This window comes from Cucurbita pepo, chromosome 2 (genome assembly GCF_057944985.1).
Source record: "Cucurbita pepo subsp. pepo isolate OVF chromosome 2, ASM5794498v1, whole genome shotgun sequence".
Classification (NCBI taxonomy): domain Eukaryota; kingdom Viridiplantae; phylum Streptophyta; class Magnoliopsida; order Cucurbitales; family Cucurbitaceae; genus Cucurbita; species Cucurbita pepo.
The window spans coordinates 13,506,863-13,529,336 of NC_141799.1; the positions used below are offsets into that span (position 1 = coordinate 13,506,863).

At 35.2% G+C, this 22,474-nt stretch overlaps 3 protein-coding genes across 4 annotated transcripts; 1 reads left to right on the forward strand and 2 right to left on the reverse strand.

Moving 5' to 3' along the window:
* Positions 1 to 2,790: 2,790 nt before the first annotated feature.
* Positions 2,791 to 4,192, reverse strand: LOC111787811 (LOB domain-containing protein 1). The gene is made up of 2 exons (XM_023667869.2): positions 3,914 to 4,192; positions 2,791 to 3,374 (listed from the first exon to the last, which is right to left on the reverse strand). The coding sequence occupies exons 1-2, from the start codon at positions 4,160 to 4,162 to the stop codon at positions 3,030 to 3,032; spliced, it is 594 nt and encodes a 197-aa protein (XP_023523637.2). The 5' UTR covers positions 4,163 to 4,192; the 3' UTR covers positions 2,791 to 3,029.
* Positions 4,193 to 9,577: 5,385 nt separating this feature from the next.
* UBP5 (ubiquitin-specific protease 5) lies at positions 9,578 to 18,738 on the reverse strand. Of its 2 annotated transcripts, XM_087121095.1 has the most exons (13): positions 18,368 to 18,738; positions 17,526 to 17,783; positions 16,210 to 16,354; positions 16,025 to 16,084; positions 15,843 to 15,938; positions 14,826 to 15,233; positions 13,739 to 13,879; positions 13,493 to 13,663; positions 12,874 to 13,131; positions 12,204 to 12,352; positions 11,317 to 11,856; positions 10,265 to 10,538; positions 9,578 to 10,040 (listed from the first exon to the last, which is right to left on the reverse strand). In XM_087121095.1, exons 1-13 carry the CDS (start codon positions 18,505 to 18,507, stop codon positions 9,873 to 9,875), a joined length of 2,808 nt encoding a protein of 935 aa, XP_086977221.1. In that variant the 5' UTR covers positions 18,508 to 18,738; the 3' UTR covers positions 9,578 to 9,872. The 2 variants fall into 2 exon arrangements, with proteins under 2 accessions (XP_086977221.1, XP_086977222.1); XM_087121096.1 differs by lacking the exons at positions 17,526 to 17,783; positions 18,368 to 18,738 and having other exon boundaries at positions 16,189 to 16,320.
* Positions 18,739 to 18,996: 258 nt separating this feature from the next.
* Positions 18,997 to 21,843, forward strand: PPD6 (thylakoid lumenal protein (Mog1/PsbP/DUF1795-like photosystem II reaction center PsbP family protein)). The gene is made up of 3 exons (XM_023668816.2): positions 18,997 to 19,428; positions 20,524 to 20,840; positions 21,520 to 21,843. The coding sequence occupies exons 1-3, from the start codon at positions 19,122 to 19,124 to the stop codon at positions 21,688 to 21,690; spliced, it is 795 nt and encodes a 264-aa protein (XP_023524584.2). The 5' UTR covers positions 18,997 to 19,121; the 3' UTR covers positions 21,691 to 21,843.
* Positions 21,844 to 22,474: the final 631 nt, after the last annotated feature.

Sequence of the window (22,474 nt, forward strand, 5' to 3'; positions counted from 1 at the left end):
CATGTAGTGATGGGCAATGGAACGAAACATTCTTTATAAGGGTGTGCGAATTTATCCCTACCAAACGCATTTTAAAAACTTTGAGGGAAAGCCCGAAAGAGAGAACCTAAAGAAGATAATATCGGCTAATTGCAATTATTGGTCATTGATGCTTTACGAACTTATCCTACATCAGTTAGAGAGGATCAATCAAAATCTCAAAATTCAAATTAATACACATTGAGCTAGAAAGATGAACATTAACGTGTGCATGCATGTTCATCCCTTCCAAGTAACAACCCAGCACAAGCTATGATCCGACTCATCAAAACAACCAAAAATGAAAGAAAAAACGAGCATTTAGAAAGAACATATTGTTCCAATTCGGTACCATAAAGAATTATTAACTAGGGAATGAAAACAAGTTCATATTCGAAGTATTTTTATATTCTAATATCTTTTCATTAGAGCTTCGCTCATTCTTTTTTCAAACATAACGACGTGAATCATGCGTTAATAAGTTTTAATATGCAACATCAAGTAGTCTCGGTTTCTCGATCTGAAAAGTACATTGTTAAAATTAAGATGGAACACCACATGGATCGAAATTCAAGAATTGCCGTCATAGTAACTGGAAATAAGATCATTCATACCGACACTAATAATTTTAAAAAGTCATTAAGATTTAAAAAAAAAAATCGAAAGAGAGATGAAAATTCAAATAATAATAATAATAATAATAATAATGGAATGCGAAATATTTTTAAAAATGATATTTTATTCTTTATAGTCACCACAAAACAATAATATAGCCTTCAAAGTTTGGGACAAAATAATTGAATTAATAGTAATGTCCAAACACGACTTTAAGGAAATAAAATTTAATACAAAGTTAAAACAAATAACATTAAATAACAATACATTATTAGTCAATATAAACCAAACAATTTTTTCCAAACTTTCATGTAAAAATCAATATATTTGTCCTCTTAATTACATCATTAAAAGACCGACCGAGTATACTTTTATAAGCTCTTGAATTTAAAAAAAAAAATCCTTAAAATAAATTAAAAATGGTTAAAAGTACTCTTAGATTTAGATTTAGATTTGGACGAAAAAAATACTCGTAAACTTTCAAAAGTAACATTAAAAAGTTTGGATATTAAAGTTGAGAATTTAAGTAAAAAGTGTTCAATACTACTTTTAAAATTTCACGAGTATTTTTTGAATTATTTTTAAAATTAAATATTTAATAATTTAATTAGATAAAACCAAATAATTGAATGTATTTTTTCAATGTGTAGTTAGGCAGCCCAATCTCAATTCTAATATTCTTCTACGCGCACTACCAAACTTTCTTGTTCCTATCCACAAGTTGGACAATTACCTCTCAATTTTCAACCAATGCAATTAATTATAACGGTTAATTTTTGTATCGTAAAGTACAACGTTCATACAATAATAATTCAAAATGCCATATAAAAAAATGTTACCGTAGCAAAAATTTATTGTGATGTTGACCTTAAACTGACATCAAATCTAGTGTCTTCATGAACATACGTGATAGTTTTTTTTTTGTGAGTGAGTTCATAATCAGTATCGTTCACAATATTATTAGGCTCGTGTAACTGACTTTATAGCTGTCGTGATTGTAGTATGAAACGACAGTTTGGAACAATAATTCGGAGAAGTCAGACAAATTTTTGTTTTTTAGGCCAAATTTCTCGAACAACATAATATAATATCCTCTTGTTATCATTTAATAATATATTAATTAAAATAGATTTTTTATTTACAAAAGGAAAACGCGTTTAAGAGGAGATTAATCATGATTAGAAGAGATAAACAAGATCAGTGTCTAGCAGCATGACGTGTCTCATCCATCTGTCATTAATCTAAAGTTCAAGCAGACAGTTTGTATAAACCCTGGGGCCCACATGTACGTCATCATCACTTCTTTTTCTTCGTCTTTAATAAATAATAATAATAATAATTAAATAGCGTAACTTTTTATGGAAAAGAAGAGGCAGTAATTATTAAAGCCAAAAAAGAGCCTAATTTTGGCTCACTAACGACCTTTTTAGTCGTATTAATGTGTTTAATTTACTTTCTTTATAATATTTATTTTAAAAAGTATTTAATTTATAACCATATTAATTCAACTCTATTTAAATTATTTAATTATATCACAAATATATCAATTTACACTATTTAATTTTGTCACTTCTTTCTATAATTAAAAAATATGTGAGAATTTTTTTATTTTAATTTAATTATGTGAAAATTATACACCAAAGAGGATAAATGTATTAAAGAATGAGTACTTAATTCAACGTCTTAACCTCAATCACTTAATCAAAGCTAAAAGATGAGTGAGATTGAAGCATTAAACATCATTGAATACTAATAATTCAAAACGAATTTAATCATAACTGAATTGATTAAGACATGTTCGATTAGAAGGTCTTTAAATTTTCACGGGTACACGTTGAACTGAAAAGTAAGACACGACTAATTTGAATCTTTCTTGCTTAGTAGTTTTAGGACTCGTAAAACTACATGCAATGTATATAACATTTAGTAGTCATAGTAAATTTGAATATAGTTCAATTGAATTAGATATTATATTCTTACCCACGAGATCATAGATTTGGAATTTCACTTCACCCACGAAGATGATGGTACATAAAGTAGAGATCATGGGAAGACAAGATCTTTGGTCCTTTTCAAAATGGGGGAAGCAAGAATTGACAAAGATATGCTTTTTCTTGACACATGAATGTTAGAAGTTAATGGTAGGTAACCTAAAGAGAAAAAAAGGAAAAGGATATATACTAAGATTTAATATTTTTGGCACTACTCTAGTGTTGTAAACATCATTCCATTGTCTTCACTCCACTTTTCTTGGTTTTAAGGGAGCAAATGAGGAACCCATCTAACCTAACAACACGCTAATATTACCCAATATTCAACTACTAAGTACTAAGCTTTCAATCAGCTTTGACTAATCTTTCCTCCCCATTCCAGCCATTGTCCAAGTGTTTTCTTTCTCATGTCCAAAGAGCCTCCCAGATATTGCTATCATCAAACAAAGGGTAGCTCTGAGGAGTGGCAGAGCTGAAATTGTTGTCAAGTGAGCAGTGGTCAGGCGGTGGTGGTGTTGGTGCGGGCGTTTGAGTTAATTCCTTGCAAATTAGAGCCACCAAATTGGCTTGGTGGCACTGCATGTTGACAAGCTCAGCATGTGTCTTGGCTACCTCTGCTTGCAGTTCGTTTATCTGTTTTTGGAGATGGCAAATGGCCCCTGCACACCCGTAGACTGGATCTCTGATTCTTGCACTTGCTTCATACACCAAACTACTCACTGCATCAGCTCTTTGTGATTCAGGAAGATCCTGAAGAATTCAATTAAGTGATTGGTATCAGAAGTGTTTGGTTTGTGGTGGATTTGAATTGGAGAAACAGACTGAAGTATACGATTGGCTGTTCTGTGAGGACAAAAATCAAACACAATGGCTGCTTGGTTTGGTTTTTCCAGTTTGTATTATGTTTGATTAATTGCACCACTTGGCCATTGAGCGCAAACAAACAAATAGATTAGGATTGCGTATTTTTCAAATTTCCAGGCAAAACAAGGGCACATTATTGGAATTGGACAAGTTTTGCGTGTGAGCCCCATCCGTGTTCATTGCCTCGATACAATTACCTAAGTCATTCAAGGCACTGTTCTGCTTCTAAAAACACACAGTTCTACTCGATTGAGATTCGTTCAATTAATCCAAAAATGAAAACAGTTCATGTAAACAGTATTTTCCTCTAATTCGAAGACTTTTCGTTACGGTTCCAAGATTAATTTTCTCGCATCGGAATTCAAAATTTCAAAACCTAATACCGAAAGCTGTAGATAAGAGGAAACTATGGATAGAGGAGGTACCTGAAGCAATTTGATGATATTGCTAGCACCGAAGACACGGTGAGCAATGGTGAACTTGAGAGGATCAGAGGGAGGGAAATAAGGCGCCAATACGCATTTCTCTGCGCATCTCCGCCGCAGAATCTTGCACGCCGCACACGGAGTGACGACGACGCCGGCCTGGACACAAGGTGGCGGCGGCGGCGGCGGCGGCGACTGAGACCGGAGGATGATTGAAGTTGGACCGGATTTTGCGTCACTGCACTCCATTTCAGACTTCAGTAGAGAGAGAGAGAGAGATAGAGAGATGGAGTTAGTTGTGAAGCAGAACGAAGAATATAAATAGAGACGAAGTGAAGGAAGGAGATGACGTCATAATTGAAAAAAAAAAGCAAATAATCGACTTTTAAGTTTGATTTTTTATATTAAAAGGAAAAGAAAATTACAAAATTATAAACGAATTTACCTTAATAAAAATAAAATAACTAATAACAATTAATTATTCATAATATTTAAATTGAATTTTGATAAGGTTTTAGTAACATTATTGTTCCTTAAGACATTTTATTCTCAGACATCTTCAATAATTAAAATATATTTATTTATTTTTATTTTTTTTAATTAAACATATCATTATTTGTAACGTATAAATGGGTCGGTAAAACATATATTATGACCATTTTTATTCTTTAGATATTAAATTACGTAGAGATTAGGATTGAAATTAGACTTTTAAGGACATATTTTGTTGTCCCGTTACATAATTGTGCATTGAAAACTGTCATTTTAGCGGTCATATTTAAGTCCTACTTCACCACTCAACCACTCCAATACGTTTTCTTTCGAGACTAAACCATGCGATAAGGATCAATATCATTATTTTCTGAAACTTGAAGCATCCTCGATGTCTCCATGCTGTAACAAAGGCTTGGACTTTGGTCGTCATCATTAGTCCATGTTCCCGATCGATCAGTACTGTCTTGTCACTGCCACATCCGATCGAGACACTATCAACTTCCATATGCTTCTCTCCTACCGTATTTGCCCATTATGTGTATAACGTCTTTGCTTTCTTGGTATTACTAAGTAAGTAGGTGAAGAAACAAGAAGAATATCACTACGTTTAAGTATGAATTAAACTAAAGAATTTTTCATTTGACATAGAAATCGAAAGAAAATTAGGGTATTGATGACATTTTATAATTGTTCTAAGCGATTTATCATTGTTAAGGGTAGAATAACACTGTCCAATCACGAAAGCTACCTCCAATCTAAGAATAGTCGAGTTGTCGGCTTGACAAGGAAGTACCGAACTGACTGAACTAGAGGTAGTATCAACAGAGCTTAGCCAACTAGAGATGTCCACGGGGGTGGAGATGAAGCATATAATCTCTATTCCCGACCCCATTTCACGCTCTCCTGTAATTCCCGTCCTATAGGTTCGATTAAGTGAAAAAGTTGTCCACTACCTAGAAAAATGAAAGAAAATCATAATCTTTCAAAGATTTTGTCCACTTAGCCATCATATCTCTTTCTCAAAGAGTCTTTTCCCGTGTGGACTTTAAACCAAGAACTCAAATCTCTAAACCCTAAAACAAAACGTGTAATTCAAATTTTGCTGATTATTAACAAACAAATTTGGTGGAGTTGTTCTACGAACTCCAAATTCGTTGCATTAATGCCTTATGTAATCATTTAAGTGAAGAAAAACGAAAGAACGATGACGAACAACAAACAAAATCACGCCCTCTCGAAACTTTATGTGGAGACACGACATGTAGGATAGAGAATTGTGCGGGATTCAACTAATATCAATATTGGGTTTGTTAAAGTAGCTTTAACAATCGAGTCGAGCATTAGAATTGATATAACGATACCTTAAAGTTGATCTAACTTCTTACGTGCAATATTCTTTCAATTAGTATCGACCTGATAGAGAGAGAATTGTACGGGATTCAATTAGTATCAATATTGGATGTGTTAAAGCAGCTCTAACGATCTAGTCGAGCATCAAAGTGTTATATGTGAATTGAGACAATGATATTACAAAGGCGACCCGAGCTAAAAACAACCTTTAGAGTTCTTGTAATACACGAGCCTTGCATCGTAAAGCTCCAATTATAGTGGATGATAACCAAGAATTAATAGTGCACAGTATTTGTTGAAAAAGGGTTAAAAAATCTATTTAATTTAATATTCTTGGGTCTTTAGAAATGATATCAGAGCCAAGTTTCAATCTTGGGACCTATGGGTTATGGGCCCACCACGCTTCCGCTGCGCCACTCTGATTGACACTTAAGTAAAAGAGAAATACATGAATGAACCGAGATCACATTTGAATGAGAATGATTCTGAGGTTTAGATAGTTAAGAAATATTTAAAATAATTGAAAGTTACTATCTATACTGAGAAAACACATCTTCCTTTTCGGTGGCTCAAACATAGAAACTTCATAGTTAAGTGTGTTTTGCGTCAAAGTAACTTTACAATAAAGTACACAACTTTAGATTTAATTTGTAACAGCCCAAGTCCACTACTAGCAGATATTATCTACTTTAGATGGAGAGGTTTCCACGCTCTTATAAGAAATGTTTCGTTCCCTTCTCCCACAATATGGGATCTCACAATCCACCTCCTAGGGGCCAACGTCCTCGTTGGAACACCCCTAATGTGTAGATTTGATATCATTTGTAGCAGCCCAACAATCTACCCTCTTGGAAACCCAACATCCTCACTAGCACAACCTCACAGTTTTAAAACGCATCTACTAGGGAGAGGTTTTCACACCCTTATTAATAATGATTCGTTCTCCTCTTCAATCAATGTGGGATCTCACAATCCACCCCCCTGTGCCCAGGGTGGTCGTTGGCACACCTCCAATATCTAACTCTGATACCATTGGGCTAGCCGATATTGTCTGTGTCCTCGCTGGGACATCACCCGGTGTCTGGCTCTGATGGGCTATAAGATATTGTTTGCTTTAACTAGTTACGTTCGCAGTCAACCATACGATATAATAACATTTATACGTATGTCGAGAGGGAACATAGTGAATGGCAGTCTTAATGGGCAACAAAGGAAGAAAACCAAGTCTAAACATATTCTCTCTCAAATCATGAAAACACCAAATTATGAACATATTTTTCTTGACACTTACAAACCCAATTCTTCCATTACCTCAAACTTCTAGAAAAATCTTGACAATATTTTTTTCCCCTTCGTATTCATATAATATAATATTATTTCACGACTTTTGTAATCTAATATGTCTTTTAAACAAACTTTTAACTAATTGATTTGACACGATAGTAACATTATTAAATTTTCTCTAATAAATAAATTATCAATAAATAAGATTTTTTATTCTTATTTTCGTTCATTTTTTAATAACTTGTTTCACACTAAATTAAATAAATGTCTTCGGATTTTTTTTAGAGAAACTATCAATTGGTGTGACAACTAACTTATTATATTTTTTTAAAAAAGAAAATTTATAACTTTCAAAACCACCATTGACGAGAAAGTTTCGTAAAAGACAATTTGATTCGATAGAAAAACGGGTAATTTTTGTAATATGAGATTTAATTTTGTGGAAGAAAATAAATTTGGGTGTATATTAATAATATCACAAAAAACCACAATAGGATTCTCTCGTCTTTATTAATTATTGTAAAAACGCATATGATTTTTTTTTTTTTGTTTAATGATTTATTGGTTGAAAATATAAGCAAAACTGTCAATAAGATATGCATATACTATCTTTTTTTGTATTTATTTTTAATTTTATTTTTAAGTAAATGAATTGTATAGAATAAAAATAACTAAATCCGAATAAATTTAAGAAGTCCAAATCTCGAAAGTGAAAATATCAAGGTAAGTCAAATTAGATTGGTAACTACACCGTATGGCGATTCACCAAACATTACTGTCATACTTTTGATCGGTAGTTTAAACTAGCTGTGTTCTTCATGTTTTTCTGAAACTAAATAGTCCACATGAGAACTGCTCGTCAAAACATTATTACTTCGAATCCTCCACTTTTTGTTAGGGTTCGTCAAAAGACTGAAAACAAAAACATGAAACGAAGTATATAGATATATAGATATTGCTGCTTCGATTCACAAAATGAGGGTAAAATTGAGGAAGAATTATAGAACAATCAAACCAACATGGAAAAGAACCTAAACATGATAATATTAAACGAATGAGTAGTAAAATTTGTTGGGATAGAGAATGATTTATATAACATAATGATCCAAGAACTCTGTAATCTTTGCATATTGGTTGCATTCCCATGTTGCCATATGGATCCAAGTTCAAACTAACCTCTAAAGACATTCCATGTTTTTGCCTAATATTGGAATGCCCAGAGAACCTAGCAAGCCAATGCCCAAACCTCAAAGAAACTGGCATGCCAAAAGAGTCATTCCTTTGATCTTAAAAACCTTGCACAATTTGTTACGAACCATCTACGTCCAGACACCAAAACTATCCAAGAATCTATTCAAATCACTTCAACATACTAACTGTGAGATCCTACGTCGGTTAGGAGGAGAAAGAAACATTTCTTAAGGGTGTATAAACCTCTCCCAAACAGACGCATCTTAAAAATCTTGAGAAGAAGCTCAAAGAAGAGAATATCTACTAATGGTGGGCTTGGGCTCTTCCTATAATCCACCCTAGCGTCCTTGTTGGCACACTGCCCAATGTCTATTTTTAAAACTTATCTGCTAGAGAGAGGTTTTCACATCATTATAAAAAAATGTTTCGTTCTTATTCCCAACCGATGTGAGATCTCACAATCTAACCCCTCTTTAGGGCCCAGCATCCTCGCTGACACTCGTTCTCCTTTCCAATCGATGTGGGATCTCACACTAACGAGTCAAAAAAAAAAAAAAAAAAAAATTGAACTTACTGCCTTTACATATTGCACCACTAGAACCCAAGAGGACATAAGATGATCTCTTAATCCTTTTATGCAAGCACTTTATAGAAGCACCAGTCAAGTATTTTCTCTAAAGCACCTTAACATACATCGAGTGATAAAATAATTTCACAACCTTCTTTCATAAGGTAACTAAAACACTAAATTTTTTTGAAAGTGTTTGAACTGGCAAAAAAATTCTTTAAGCCATTTCAAAAGTCATAAACTCACCCTCCTAAAAGAACTTTAAAATGCTTTCAAATGAAGTACTTAATCAGTAGTTATTTCAACAATGTTTCAATTCAAATCACTGTTCAAAGAATGAAAATCTGAATTTCACCAAATGTAAGGATTCTACTAAATGTAGTAACAAAAAGGAGAGATTCTATCCTTTTTTTAATAGGAAACATTGAATATAACACTGAACATTTCATTGGTAGGATGAAGATTACAAAAAAAAAAAAAAAAAAAACACTTTGAATTGGTCATAAGAGATTAGTAAAGCTATAATTACAAAAAAGGGATCTCAGTCCAGCCCCTCTTTAAGACATTGAATTGATTTTTGCTTCCTTACATTAGGTAGAATTCCTAAATGAGATCCCATTTTTTATCACAAAAGAACAATAGCGATTCTACTTAATGTAAGGAAAGAAAAATCAGTTCAATGTCTCAAGATGCAAAGATTTATGGCTCTATAGGGATAAAGATGCAAAGGAAACACATGCACGCGTTAGTATAAAAGCTTCCTAAGCACTACAGAATTGGATTTCAAATGAAAATTCTTAAAGATTTATGGTTCTATAGTTCCATTTCTTTCTTCTTTTTTTATATGAAAAGATGGGGACAAATATCCCATGTGGGTTGCATTACTTCACACAACAGGTTCATATGCTAAACAGCCACTTATAGTGGACAGTTCTCTAGCTTTCACTCGCTTCTGGAAGTATTTGAAAGCAGAACAAGCGTTGCGAGTATATATGAAATAAAGTTTCGATGCACTCATACCTGAAATCCCATATTTTTTTAAGAAAAAATAAGCAGAGTGATCGGTGGCATCTATTTCTTAGTTGAGGCACATGTTTGGACTCCATTACTAACGGATACATCTTCTGTCTTCACCCGCCGATAGAAAAGGACATAAGCAGCGGCTGACTTCACTTCTTCTTCATTTATAAGTGATATGTGACTATCATCAAAATTGTACCACCTGTTTTCTTCGATAAGCTAGCAAACAAAAAAGAGCAAAATAAGGATTGAATTTGTAAGAAGCCAGGAAGATGTATTTCAGTAATTGGGGTAAAAAAACACTAAGAATTCTCCCCAAAGTTCAAGTACAATCCTTCAGGGAGATATCATTACCAAAATAATATGTAAAATTAAGCACCAATGACAAAGAAGGACGCAACGATGAAGAGACTATGTTAGGAAAACTTGCTTAGTTCACTCACCTTTATATGTGCAGTGTAGTGACCACTACCCATGCTACCATAATGGTTGGTTAAAGCGTAGAGTTCATACAGTTGACGTTGGGAGGAGTTTTTATTAGCTACATAATTCGTCAACTCGAAGTCATGAATCGGAAAGTTAACAAATGTTTCTAGTTTATGTTTCATCGATCTGCTGTATGAGAATCTTTTAAGATGGATGACCAACACTTCTGGAAGCCGCCACAGGTCAAGCTTTTTACTGGCTTGTCGTCGCTCTTTGCATTCAGGGCAGAACCTTCATTAATACAATAATAAACCACATAAGATACTACTTAATCACATGACAATTCATGTAATATGGTACTGTACTATCTCCACAGTCCATCATAATACAGCAACAGACTAGAATATGTGGACAGGGTTCAATATGCATCCAGCTAAAATGGCTACAATTTTAACCATTGAAAAGAGTTACATAGTACTACTACTACTATATAAAAGGTTTCAAAATAAAATAAAATAAAATGCCAATACTTGGTAACATCATAATTTGTTTTTAATGTATTCTTTTTATGAGAAAATAATTTATTGCACCAAAAAGAACAATAAGGGAGGCCCAGTCAAATTTTTGAATTTGAGGACGGGAGATAACACAGAAGCTTCAGTATTTACCAAAAAAATATATATTTACAAAACTCTTTAGTATTGAAAAGTCAAAAAGCTAAATTAATTTATTAATCATTGAAGTGACTTGTAGCAAGTTTTATCTAATTTGTTTTTTTGAAGCGCCAAAACAGCAAAACTAAACAATGTCAATGAAATCGTGAAGAGAAGTTATTGTCAATTCCATTCAAATACATGAGCCGCAGCAGAATATCATCCCAAAAGTTTAAATAGCAGATCATATATCTTTCTTAACCTGAGTAGTCATTATAGTATAATGGAGGCAAGTAGAAATGAAACATCTCATTATATGCTCAATAGTATTAGTAAAATACTGTACACACGCTATTTCAGTCATGAGTATACCAAAAGACAGCAGGAAGTAGAGAAGAGAGGATAGAGAAGCTAACCACATATCTTCTGGAACAAGTGGTTCTTCACGTAGAAAAGATTCCAAACAAGAATATAAGGACAGCGGCTCAGTTCGAGCTTTTTTCAACACAGGCCCAGATTTGAAAACTTCGGGCAAGTTTTCTAGGTGACAAGTATCGAACTTCTTTAGAAGCTTTTGAGACCAATCAAGATACACTGTGACTGATGATGATGAGGGTAGTTGTACAGCTTCTTCTCCACTTGATAGGTCAATGCAAACATTGTCTTCATTCAACAACTGAAGAGGTAATTCTAAAGGTTCCATTACTTTAGATTTTGGATCGTTACTGTTCATTGAACTTGTACATGTTTCAGCGGAATCTTCCCCTGCATGCGACATGCTAGAATTAGTTACATCAGTATCCATCAAAGTCCCTATCTTCGCCATTGGAGAGAGCACTCTTTTAACTATTCTCTCAAGGTAGACCTTCTTCACTGGACCATCAGATGAGACTACTGAGACTAAAGGAGTTCCAAAAGCTCTCCATCCTGAGATTTTGTGGGCATCACTAGTTACCCTGGTACAAAAGACATATATTGGAGGTTAACATTTAAAATTATTCCCTACTTTAAGAAGGTTCAACTATATTTTCTCGCAGGCAATCTGTAGTAGTAATTCATGAACTACATTAACATTGCAATTCCTAATTGATCAATACCACCGCCAACCAAATCCCGGAAGAAAGATACTTTGACATTAATAAATGAAAAAAATAAGCAAGGTAATTTTTCAAAAAGCATCTGCCCAAAGCCTATAGAGGAGGTTTTCAGGTCAGAATGAAGTCTACAACCTGATAGGAAAATAATATATGATCAAAATAAACACTATTAATGCGAGCATGGATACATAATCAAATTCACATACTGTTCCTGGCTCCGATGTACTAATTGAATATATTTTGTATTCTTGGTCAACTTTGGAATCTTGTAGGCAACAATATGGCTGTCATCTTTTATTGTGGACAATGATATCAAGGGATCTTCCAGAAACCTGTGAATTAAATGGTCTCGCACCTACATAGGAAACATTTTGCATTAAAAAATAAGTTTTATACATTATAGCACACATACAGATATTCAACTGATAAGTATCCCAGCTTGGTATATATGTGTTTCCTATATTTAGAACTGGGAACTAAAGATGATAGAAAACAATTTTTAGTCACTGTCATTCCCTCCAAGCACACATCAAAGAATACCATTAAGGACAACTAAGGAACCGAAGCAGCTAAGGCACAAATGTCAAACATGTAAGGGTTGAATGACCGAGAAAACAGAATTAAAACAACCCCATACTATAGAACACTGCACAAAACTTAAATAAAAGGCGTACATATGCTCCCATGTTCAATAAATAAATAAATAAAATTATGAAGAACAAATATCAGAAGTAATTGAAGCGCGAGGAAATCAATTATTGAAGCCTAATTTCACATAACCTTTGGTGTCCACATGCTTATGAAAGAAATAGAGCAAATTCTATATTTATATGCGCACATGTTAAACATTTATGCATAAAACTAAATGCTGCAAACCTCCGCCAAAAGAAGCTTTTCATTTTGCTTCAATGAACAAGTGCCGTTAAGTGCCTGTATTAGATCCCTACACCGGCCCTGCTTTGGTACAGTAACAGTTAAAGTTGATGGCAGCTTACTTCCATCACAAGTAAAAACAGTCACTGTCATAGTGCAGGTCGTGGTAGACTGGAGTGGTAACGAAAGATACATGAATGGGTCAAAGGTGACAGAAACTTTATTGCACACAGGACAGACTAAAGTTGATTTGTATTGGCCCTGTAAAATGAGGGATGATCAGATTAATAAACTTTCAAGTGGTCTGAAATAGAAGTACAAGAAGCAGAAAGCATGCAGGAGAATGAGATAAACAAAAACAAAAAAAAAAAAACAAAAAAAAACAAAAAAAAAAGATCATGTTCAAGTAAAATCATTAACTAGAGAAGCTCCAAAAATCTCATTTCATGTGATTGAGAGGAAACTTCCAAATTTAACCACTTTTTGTTTCTCAATGAATACTGTTCTCCAATTGGAGGATACTGAATAGCTCTTGAACATTATTTGTAACTAACACATTGTAACTCAAAAAAAATTTATAAAAAATAACTAGCTTGCAGTGGAAATAGGTAATTTTACACACTTGGCACACATCGACAATTATGGAGTCATTACGAGCAATGTGGTTCGCCCAATATTCATCTGCAACTTCTTCGTCAGGTCTGCCATCTGCATCTCTGGACTTAATATAGGGTTTGTGCTTTACACGATTCAGATCTTCATGTAGACCGTCAAGCAAAAATGCTAGAAGTTCCTGCAATAAGGCTTCTTGATTTCTTGATCCAATACAATAATTTGTGAAAATAGTAAGATTACGTGAGAAATAAACCTGGGAATCATGCTGATTATAACCACTAAATTGGGGTGCAAATCGAGCAAGTTTTGCTTTAAATGGACGAGGAGCAACGGATGTCCGTCCAGGAGCCCATAGCTTTCTAAGCAAGTCACCAAATGCCATAGCAAGCTCACCCTGTGTATACAACTTCAATTCAGTGGAGTAAATATAACAAAAAAAAAAAAAAAAATCCACGAGAACATATGAATATCAGTAAAATGACTGCTTCTAAATTTCAAAGATATAACTTCTAAAGCAATTAGTAAAAGCATCAGAGCATGGAAACTCTTTTACCAAAAAGTACACTGAAATCATTTCCAATCATGAACTAGAATCCCTAGCACTCGTTATTACCTAAAAGTAAAACGAAAATATTATGGTACATATCACCACTTTCTAGAAAAAACAAAGACAGAAAAATTGAAAAGGAATCAACGGGGCCAACAAACAGACCACAATTAGAACAAATCTTTAATTCATCAAGTGTACAAAAATATTCAATTATATGCATTTTTAATGAATGTATCATAGCCAAGACAATGTTCTAATTTTTAGATAATAATTTGCCACCAAATCTGCCAGATCATGGCCATGTCCTTCTGTGCTTCTTGATACACGAACAATTCATGCACAACAACCCAGAACCAACAAAACATTTGCGCTCTTTTTCTTATTTTTCTAGATAGGAGATTCCACACCCTCTGATGTCCTTAGCAAAAGTGCCTCACCTTGCAGGGTGAGACATCCTGTGCTAGGTACCTCTAAACACTGCAAGAAACCATAGTTGCTTTTCCATTGCTCGTGAGGAACTTTGTAAGATAAGATAAGATTTTACTTTTTATGGGAATTCGCATAAAGTCTTATATTTATAGCATATGAACAAAGTAAGAAGGGAAGGAGTTGGAAACTCAAAGCTATGGCTCCAGGAATTTTATTTTTGAAATGTACCGAAAAAGAATCACACAACTGAATGGTGATTAGTGAATTTAAACTTCGCAAGCTTAAAACTATTGTAATCAAGACAGATTCATTAACAAAGTAAGTCTAGGTTTCACGAATCTGAAATGCACAAAAAACTTACAACCATGCCCAAAGGATTCTGCCAGTTAATCTCCTGATGATAATCCTCACGAAAATATCGGGCAAACTCAGGTGTGTGAACAAGGCATTGAATCGCACTATTCATGAAACAGGTATTACCAAGATTTAAAAGGCCTGTTAAACCACAAGAAGATCCCCTCGTACTAACACCAGTATGCCCAGATGCATTATCCAACTCTCTGATTGACGAAGTCTGGTTCTGACTCTGCACTACTTCTGTTTTAGACATTCCTTTGTTAGACATACCTCCTGCAACGTTTAAGTTTGACTTAGAAGGCTCTAAAGAAATAGAAGTAGCTTCCTTGTCGGCTGTTCCATTGTCCTGAACGTAACTGGCACATCCATCCGATGCATTATTATTTCCATGGTTTATAATCTCCACCAGGATCTAACCAAAATAAAGAGTGAAAAGGTTTCAGAAGGTTCTGATCGAAAAACTAAATTTAACTAAACAAATTGACTTACAATAATTTACTGAGCTTAATCAATATTTTGACTAATGTATGGATGAAAATTCAGAACTAAGTAGGGACAAAGAGGGGGATCAGAAGCCAACAAAAACAATCCCCATCCCCCCCCAAAAAATACTCCTCATTGAGAAAGGTCAAGGACGGGAATGGGAATACGGATTCCCCATGGAAAATTTGTAAGGAGCCAAGAACATTATGAAGAAGTAAAATTTACTTTAAAATAAAATTTTAATTAAATAACTTTATATTTCAGTATTATTTTAAGCTTTTAATATAAAGTAAACACGGGTCATTTAATTTGAAACAAATATACATATAAATTTCTATTATAGTGTGCATTAAAAATATCATTGTCAGCTAATATTAATAAAACATTAATTACAAAATAATAAATTGGGAATCCTGTTCCAATCCGTGAAATGAAGACAAAAATAGATATAAATCACGTTTATTCCAAATTGTCTATCAAAATTTAATGAAAAGAAAATTTATTTTCCAAGAAAAGTAGTTGTGGTGGATAGACTTACATCCTGATCCATCTGAAGGTTTGCATCATCTAGAGTTTTATCCATGTCATTCATCAAAGCATGTTTTCGGTGGCCATAGTAATCCCAAATGCATACCTAGTTAAAGTAGTGAATAGTTGGATTTAAATGAAACAACCATTAAAAAACTGAACTCTGGATGTTGTAAGGTCATATGAAATTACTTGTTCCAAGTTAAGATCAAAAATTTCACAAGCTCGTCTGTGAAGCTCACCAATTGTCTCCTGCCAAATAAATATGAAATTTTAAATAAAACCAACTGATAAAAAATGAATCACAGGTCTCAATAGAACTGAAACAAGGGTAGGTACTTAGGAAAGTGGTATACCATGACAAGTTCTCATAATACCTTCTTGCTTATTCTCATTGTGGAGCGGTCACCCTTTGGCACCTCTAATAATTGAAGGCGTAAGGGATATACTTCAACGGCCAATTCAGTTTGTGAAAGACCTGCACTAATTACCTTCCGTGCCAATGTTGGACCACCGCCGTACCTAAAGGCAACCAAAAGCTTTGACTAACTTATAAAATGATTCATGTGGATTTCCAACCATAAAAAAAGACAAGATTAAAGAATCTCAACAGTTAGTTATTTTCTTAACAAATTATACATCAAAGTCTCCCCAAAACTTTTTTTCCTTTGATTGCCTCCCAAGAGAATACTAAGGTAAGAAAAAGGCACGGTCTCGGAAAATAGACTGTCAATTTATTCCTTCCAGAACAAACCTCTCCACAATATCTATGGAGTACGCTTTTTCTGAAGAAACTCACTGTTTCCTCTTCTACCTTTAAATCTTCCACCAACCTTCAACATTCTCAGCCAACAGTGCAATGACAACAATTATCCTTGCTGCCAACATTCTATAAAAAGATATTTTCATTTTATACCCTCTTTTAACCAAGAAATTTTACTCATTTTCTAAATAATTTTTTCTCTATAACAAACCTCCAGGAACTTCTGTTTCAGCAACCCCTTTTTCTCCCTTTCCACCATCGATAAAACTCTCTCCTCTTCCTCTAAGTTGAGTAATTCTACTTTTTCCCGTGTGTCTTCTTCTTTGCCTTATCCCGCTATTTTTTAACTCCCAAGTCTTCAAGATATCTTTCAACTATTTTATGAGTCTGGAACCTGGCCACCTATGCACAGAACACTTGCCCATCAAAATTTGAAGTTCTCAGCAAAATCCAGCTATGATGTTCAATCATTTACAACCGAAAAAGGAGCTTAAGAGTTTTCTCAAATGAGTGCTATGGGTTAACTTATCAATGGCCATCCTTTGGCTGACTTAGAAAGAGAGGAACTCAAGAGTTTTCTCCTATAAGAATACTTGTCTAGATTATTTTTGGGATCTTGTACAGTTTACAGCCTCGAATTAGAGTCCAGTCCCAGTCCCCAACTTTATAGTAATTACTCCATCCATGCTGAGGGCTTCAGCAAAGCTAAAGAAATAAAAACAAAACAAAACAAAGGAAATCGATGTTTCTATGACCGAAAACCTTTTCTGAACTGATCAACCACAAGCGATATTCTATGTTGTAGCTGAAAGACCAGGTTTAAGAGCTTAGTTTGTTAGAATGGACACATTGCTTTGACTAGGAGTTATTCATTTACTATTATAAAAATCTACTTTTCAATGGCCAAAATCCTTTTTCCTAATGACTCACCACAAGTATAGTTGGTTCCACACTTCTTGCGGAAGCAGAACATAATCACGACCTTCCAAAAGAGTATCGTGAATTTCAATGCCCATACCAGAGTCCTCTGATGCAGCATCGTAAATTAGGTCAGAGTTATCAATAATAGCGGGTCTTTTTAACATGCTTGAACCAAATGAATCGTAAATTTCTGCTAAGGAGGATCCATCATTTGCACCACCAACCGGTTGGTCTTGGTTGACATATTCAATCCAGTGTTGCCACCATCTGTCACCATAATATACAATCATCAGAATATGTCTATCAGCTACCTGTTTGAGAGGTAGAATCTTATACCTGAATGTTCATGAATATGCCGACTCTTAGGACATTGCACACAAGCATGTTTATCAAAAACCATAGTAAGATTTTCTTGAACCAAAACAAAACATTTCACTTTCATTTTATTGCTCCAGCTTACTCCCACCATATCACTAAGACCAAAACTGTTACCTCTGAAATTAAACAGCAAGCCTATGACATTCAATCCCCCAATGGAAAAAGAACAAAGCTTGGGCCTAGAAGGCAACACAATGAAATTCTTCATAAATGGTTAGAATTTCACTAGAGGCGATAAAAAATATCACATTAGTCCCCCAGATAGCAATATATATACATATTGGAGGTAGCAAATATGAATAAAAGCAGGGAGAACCCAAAAGGGGGGGAAGAACAACGACAACAGAGTAAGGGTCGATAAGAAACGTTTCTAACACAAATTGTGCAAAAAATTTATAAGAAAAACGAAGGAAACCTAGCAAGAACCTATGACATAATATCTATGGATTTAAGAGAAGTGTAGGAGGAAGAACCTTTGCGTGATTAAATAGAAGACATCACCCTCTTTAGTATTAGCTTCAGCAGCCAAAGCAATGTCCCTGATCATAATCCTCTCTTCCTCTGGAGTGAGCTCCGTGCTGCCACTACTGCTACACATGGAGACTTCAGCCATCTTCCCGCCCCTTTCCCCTGAGATCGGAAAAAAAAAATGCTTCGATTTCAAGGAAGAGCTGGATTTTTGCTGATATTCCTCAGTAACCAAACAGATGAGCTAAACTAATTTTCTTTCATTTTCAACGAATATGGCTCCACAATTCAACCCGTCTCCTGCTGGTTACCCAAAACCCTCGTCCGATGACGAACCAGTTCTGACTTCTGTGAGCAGAGAAGGAGCAACGACGAATCAAATCTTAACTCAGACCGGGTCCATAAGTTTTCTTTTTAAGCCGGGTTCATGACATAACCTAAATTACGATTTTAACCTTTGGGATGAAAGAGTTGAAATGTAGAGGCTTAAGTGGATTGGATAATTTAGAAATATTTAAAAAAAATTATATTTATTTATTTTGGAGTAATAAATGTTAAATAGTTTTATTTTTTTTTTAATTAAAATAATAATAATAATAATAATTTGCAAACCGACCCCGAAATTTTGGTTTTTTTCAGTTGCATCCATGAACGTGCAAAGAAAGGATAAGGTGCGGTGGGACGTGGACGATAGACTGAGCTCTGTTCGCCATCATCGTTCACCAGTCTCAGTTTTCTTCACCCTCTGCACTATCTGAAATGGCGTCAGCAGCATCTGCATTTGCGATTTCACCATCACTCCCGACCGCAAGCTGCCGGAAACCTAAGAGGAAACCTATTTCCCCGGCGGTTTTCTGTCAACGGGGTTCCCAATTTGGGCATCGAAGGGAGATTTTGAAAGGCCTCACTCTGCTTCCTCTTTCGCTTCCTCTTTTCGAATCGGTTCATCCACTTCCTTCTCAGTCGAAAGAGATCGAAGTTGGTTCGTACCTCCCTCCTTCACAGTCAGACCCTTCTTTTGTGTTCTTCAAAGCTTCCCCTAGGGACACCCCGGCTCTTCGTGCAGGTATTGTTACTTATTTCTCTATTTCTTTTGTTCTTTCTGGTAGATTGTTTATCGTCCCATTAGAATTACATAACCATACAAAAGGATTGTTGGGAGGGAGTCCTATCGGCTAATAAAGAGATGATCATAGATTTATAAGCAAGGAATACATCTCTTGAAATTGAAACTGATACTTTTTGGAGAAACAAAAAACAAAATCATTAGAGCTTATGCTCAAAGTGGACAATATCGTACTATTATAGAGAGTCGCAATTCCTAACATGGTATTAGAGTCATACCTTTAACTTAGCCATCTCAGTAGAATCCTCAAACGTCGAATAAAGAAGTTGTGAGCCTCGAAAATATAGTAAAAAAGTGACTCAAGTGTCGAGCAAAGGGTGTTCTTTGTTCGAAGGCTCTGGAGAAAGGAGTCAAGCCTCAATTAAAGGGAATATTGTTCAAGGGCTCCATAGGCCTCAAGAGAGGCTCTATGGTTGTTCGAGGGGAGGATTGTTGGGAGAGAGTCCCACATCAGCTAACCAAAAGCAAAGCCATGAGAGCTTATGCTCAAAGTGGACAATATCATACCATTATAGAAAGTCGTAATTCCTAACAACAGGTTGTTAGGGAATCGAAAGAAGGCATACATTATTAGTTTCAGTACTTTTTTGCATCTTCTGGAGATCAGGCTGGCTGTGAACTAAAGATGCCAATTATCTGTTGTTGTGCCACCCAATCTTCAGTTTTATTGTTTAGGAAACTTGCCACTTTTTTATCTCCCGTTCACAGAGCTGCTAGCAATGATGTCTTGAATTCAATTGTACATTCATCGGTATATCATAATTAGAAGACATGCTCATGCAATCAAAATTGGGCACGAGGATACCTAGTTTGTCAAAATATAGCTTAGTTGATTAAGATATATAACTCGATCAAAGATTTGGAAGTTCAAATTCTCTCCGCCCAACTCCCACATTTTGTTGAACTCAAGAGGGAAAAAAAAAACACATATGCTATCTAGGACGGATGGACAAAGTACTTGTCTTTCTTGTCACACTCTACTGAGTTGTGAAATGATTTATAGGCTAATGGTACTTGAGATTTAGTTATTTGCAGGAAATGTGCAGCCATACCAGTTCATTCTGCCCCCAACTTGGAAACAAACTCGTGTAGCAAACATTTTATCTGGTAATTACTGTCAACCCAAGTGTGCAGAACCTTGGGTAGAGGTGAAATTTGAAGATGACAAGCAAGGGAAAATCCAGGTAGTGGCTTCCCCTTTGATACGTTTGACTAATAAGCCTAATGCTACAATTGAAGACATAGGTAGCCCTGAGAAGGTAATTGCTTCTCTTGGCCCTTTTGTCACTGGAAATACATACGACCCCGAAGAGCTCCTCGAATCATCAGTCGAGAAACTTGGTGATCAGACGGTATAATCCTCGTGTCTTGTACATTATTTTTCTTTTCCCTCAAAGTACAATATTGCTATGTCTTTGCCTAGCCTCCATTCTACTCTTTAATCAAAATAATGTCTTAAAGTCTAGCTCAAATTGATGTTTTTTTCTTTTAACATGGCTTTTCATAACCATATGGGTCATGGAGTTAATTTATATCATCCATAAAGTACTGGTGAGATTCTACATCAAATGGTGAGTGGAACAAAGCATTCCTTATAAGGGTGTGAAACCTCTCTCTAGCAGACACGTTTTAAAACCGTGAGACTGACAACAATAATATTTTGTTCTAAAACCTCTCTCTATAGCAAAGCAGATAATATTTGCTAGCAGCGAGCTTGGGCTGTTACAAATGATGTCAGAGCCAGACACTAGATGGTATGCTAGCGAGGATGCTGGACCCCTAAAGGGGGATGGATTGTGAGATTCCACATCGGTTAGAAAGGAGAAGAAAACATTTCTTATAAGAGTGCAAAGTTGATTTGTACTATCTAGCTAGGGTTCCACTTAGACGATAGCAGCTCTGAAGCTTGCATGTGCCTTGCATCCCCCTAACTTGTAACATTACATAGGGAAGATAGTTCATTTACTCTTAGCAGCAGGACACTGTGATGGTGAATACTTATTATAACCTTCTTTTATCTCGTTGATGCAGTATTACAAATACACACTCGAGACTCCTTATGCTCTGACGGGTACACACAATCTAGCTAAGGCAACGGCGAAAGGAAGCACGGTTGTGTTATTTGTGGCCAGCGCCAATGATAAACAGTGGCAGGCATCTGAGAAAGTTTTGAGAACCATGCTTGATTCTTTTCAGCTGTAATCCCTTAACTCAAAATGCAAATGAGATTATATTCGATAATATATGCTTCTATCTTCACATATAATGAAGAATGTTCTTTGAGTTCTTCAATGTTCTTGTTGTCCGAGCATTCTTTAACATTATTTAATGGGTGTTCTTTTTATTGGACTGGTATGTTCTGAATCTGGTATGTTCTGAATCTTGGCTGGTATTATCTGATGTTGATAATGATGTTTTTATTGAATCATTGCTGAGATCATTGAATCGAGATTTTATGCATTTTACAAAATTGAATTTGGAGTTTTCGGGTGAAAGAGTTTGCTTTTGTATATGTTTAACTTGAAGCTTTGAATCTATAACCGCTCAAGTCCACTACTATATTGTCTTCTTCGAGTTTTTCCTTTCGGGCTTCATCTTTTTTAAAACGCGTCTACTAGGGAGAGGTTTCTACGCCCTTATAAAGAATGTTTCGTTCTCCTCCCCGATCTCACAATTCACTCGGGCTCAGCGTCCTCGCTAGCACTTGTTCCCTTATCCAATTGATGTGGGACCCCCTAATCCACCCCCTTTGCGGCCAGCATCCTTCCTGTCATACCACCTCGTGTCTACCCCTTTTGGGGTTCAACCTCCTCAACCTCCTTGCTGGCACATCACCCCGTGTCTGGCTCTGATACCATTTATAACGACTCAAGCCCACCACTAACAGATATTGTCCTCTTTGGACTTTCCCTTTCAGACTTTCCCTCGAGGTTTTTAAAATGCATCTGCTAAGAAGAGGTTTTCACATCTTTATAAAAAAAAAATG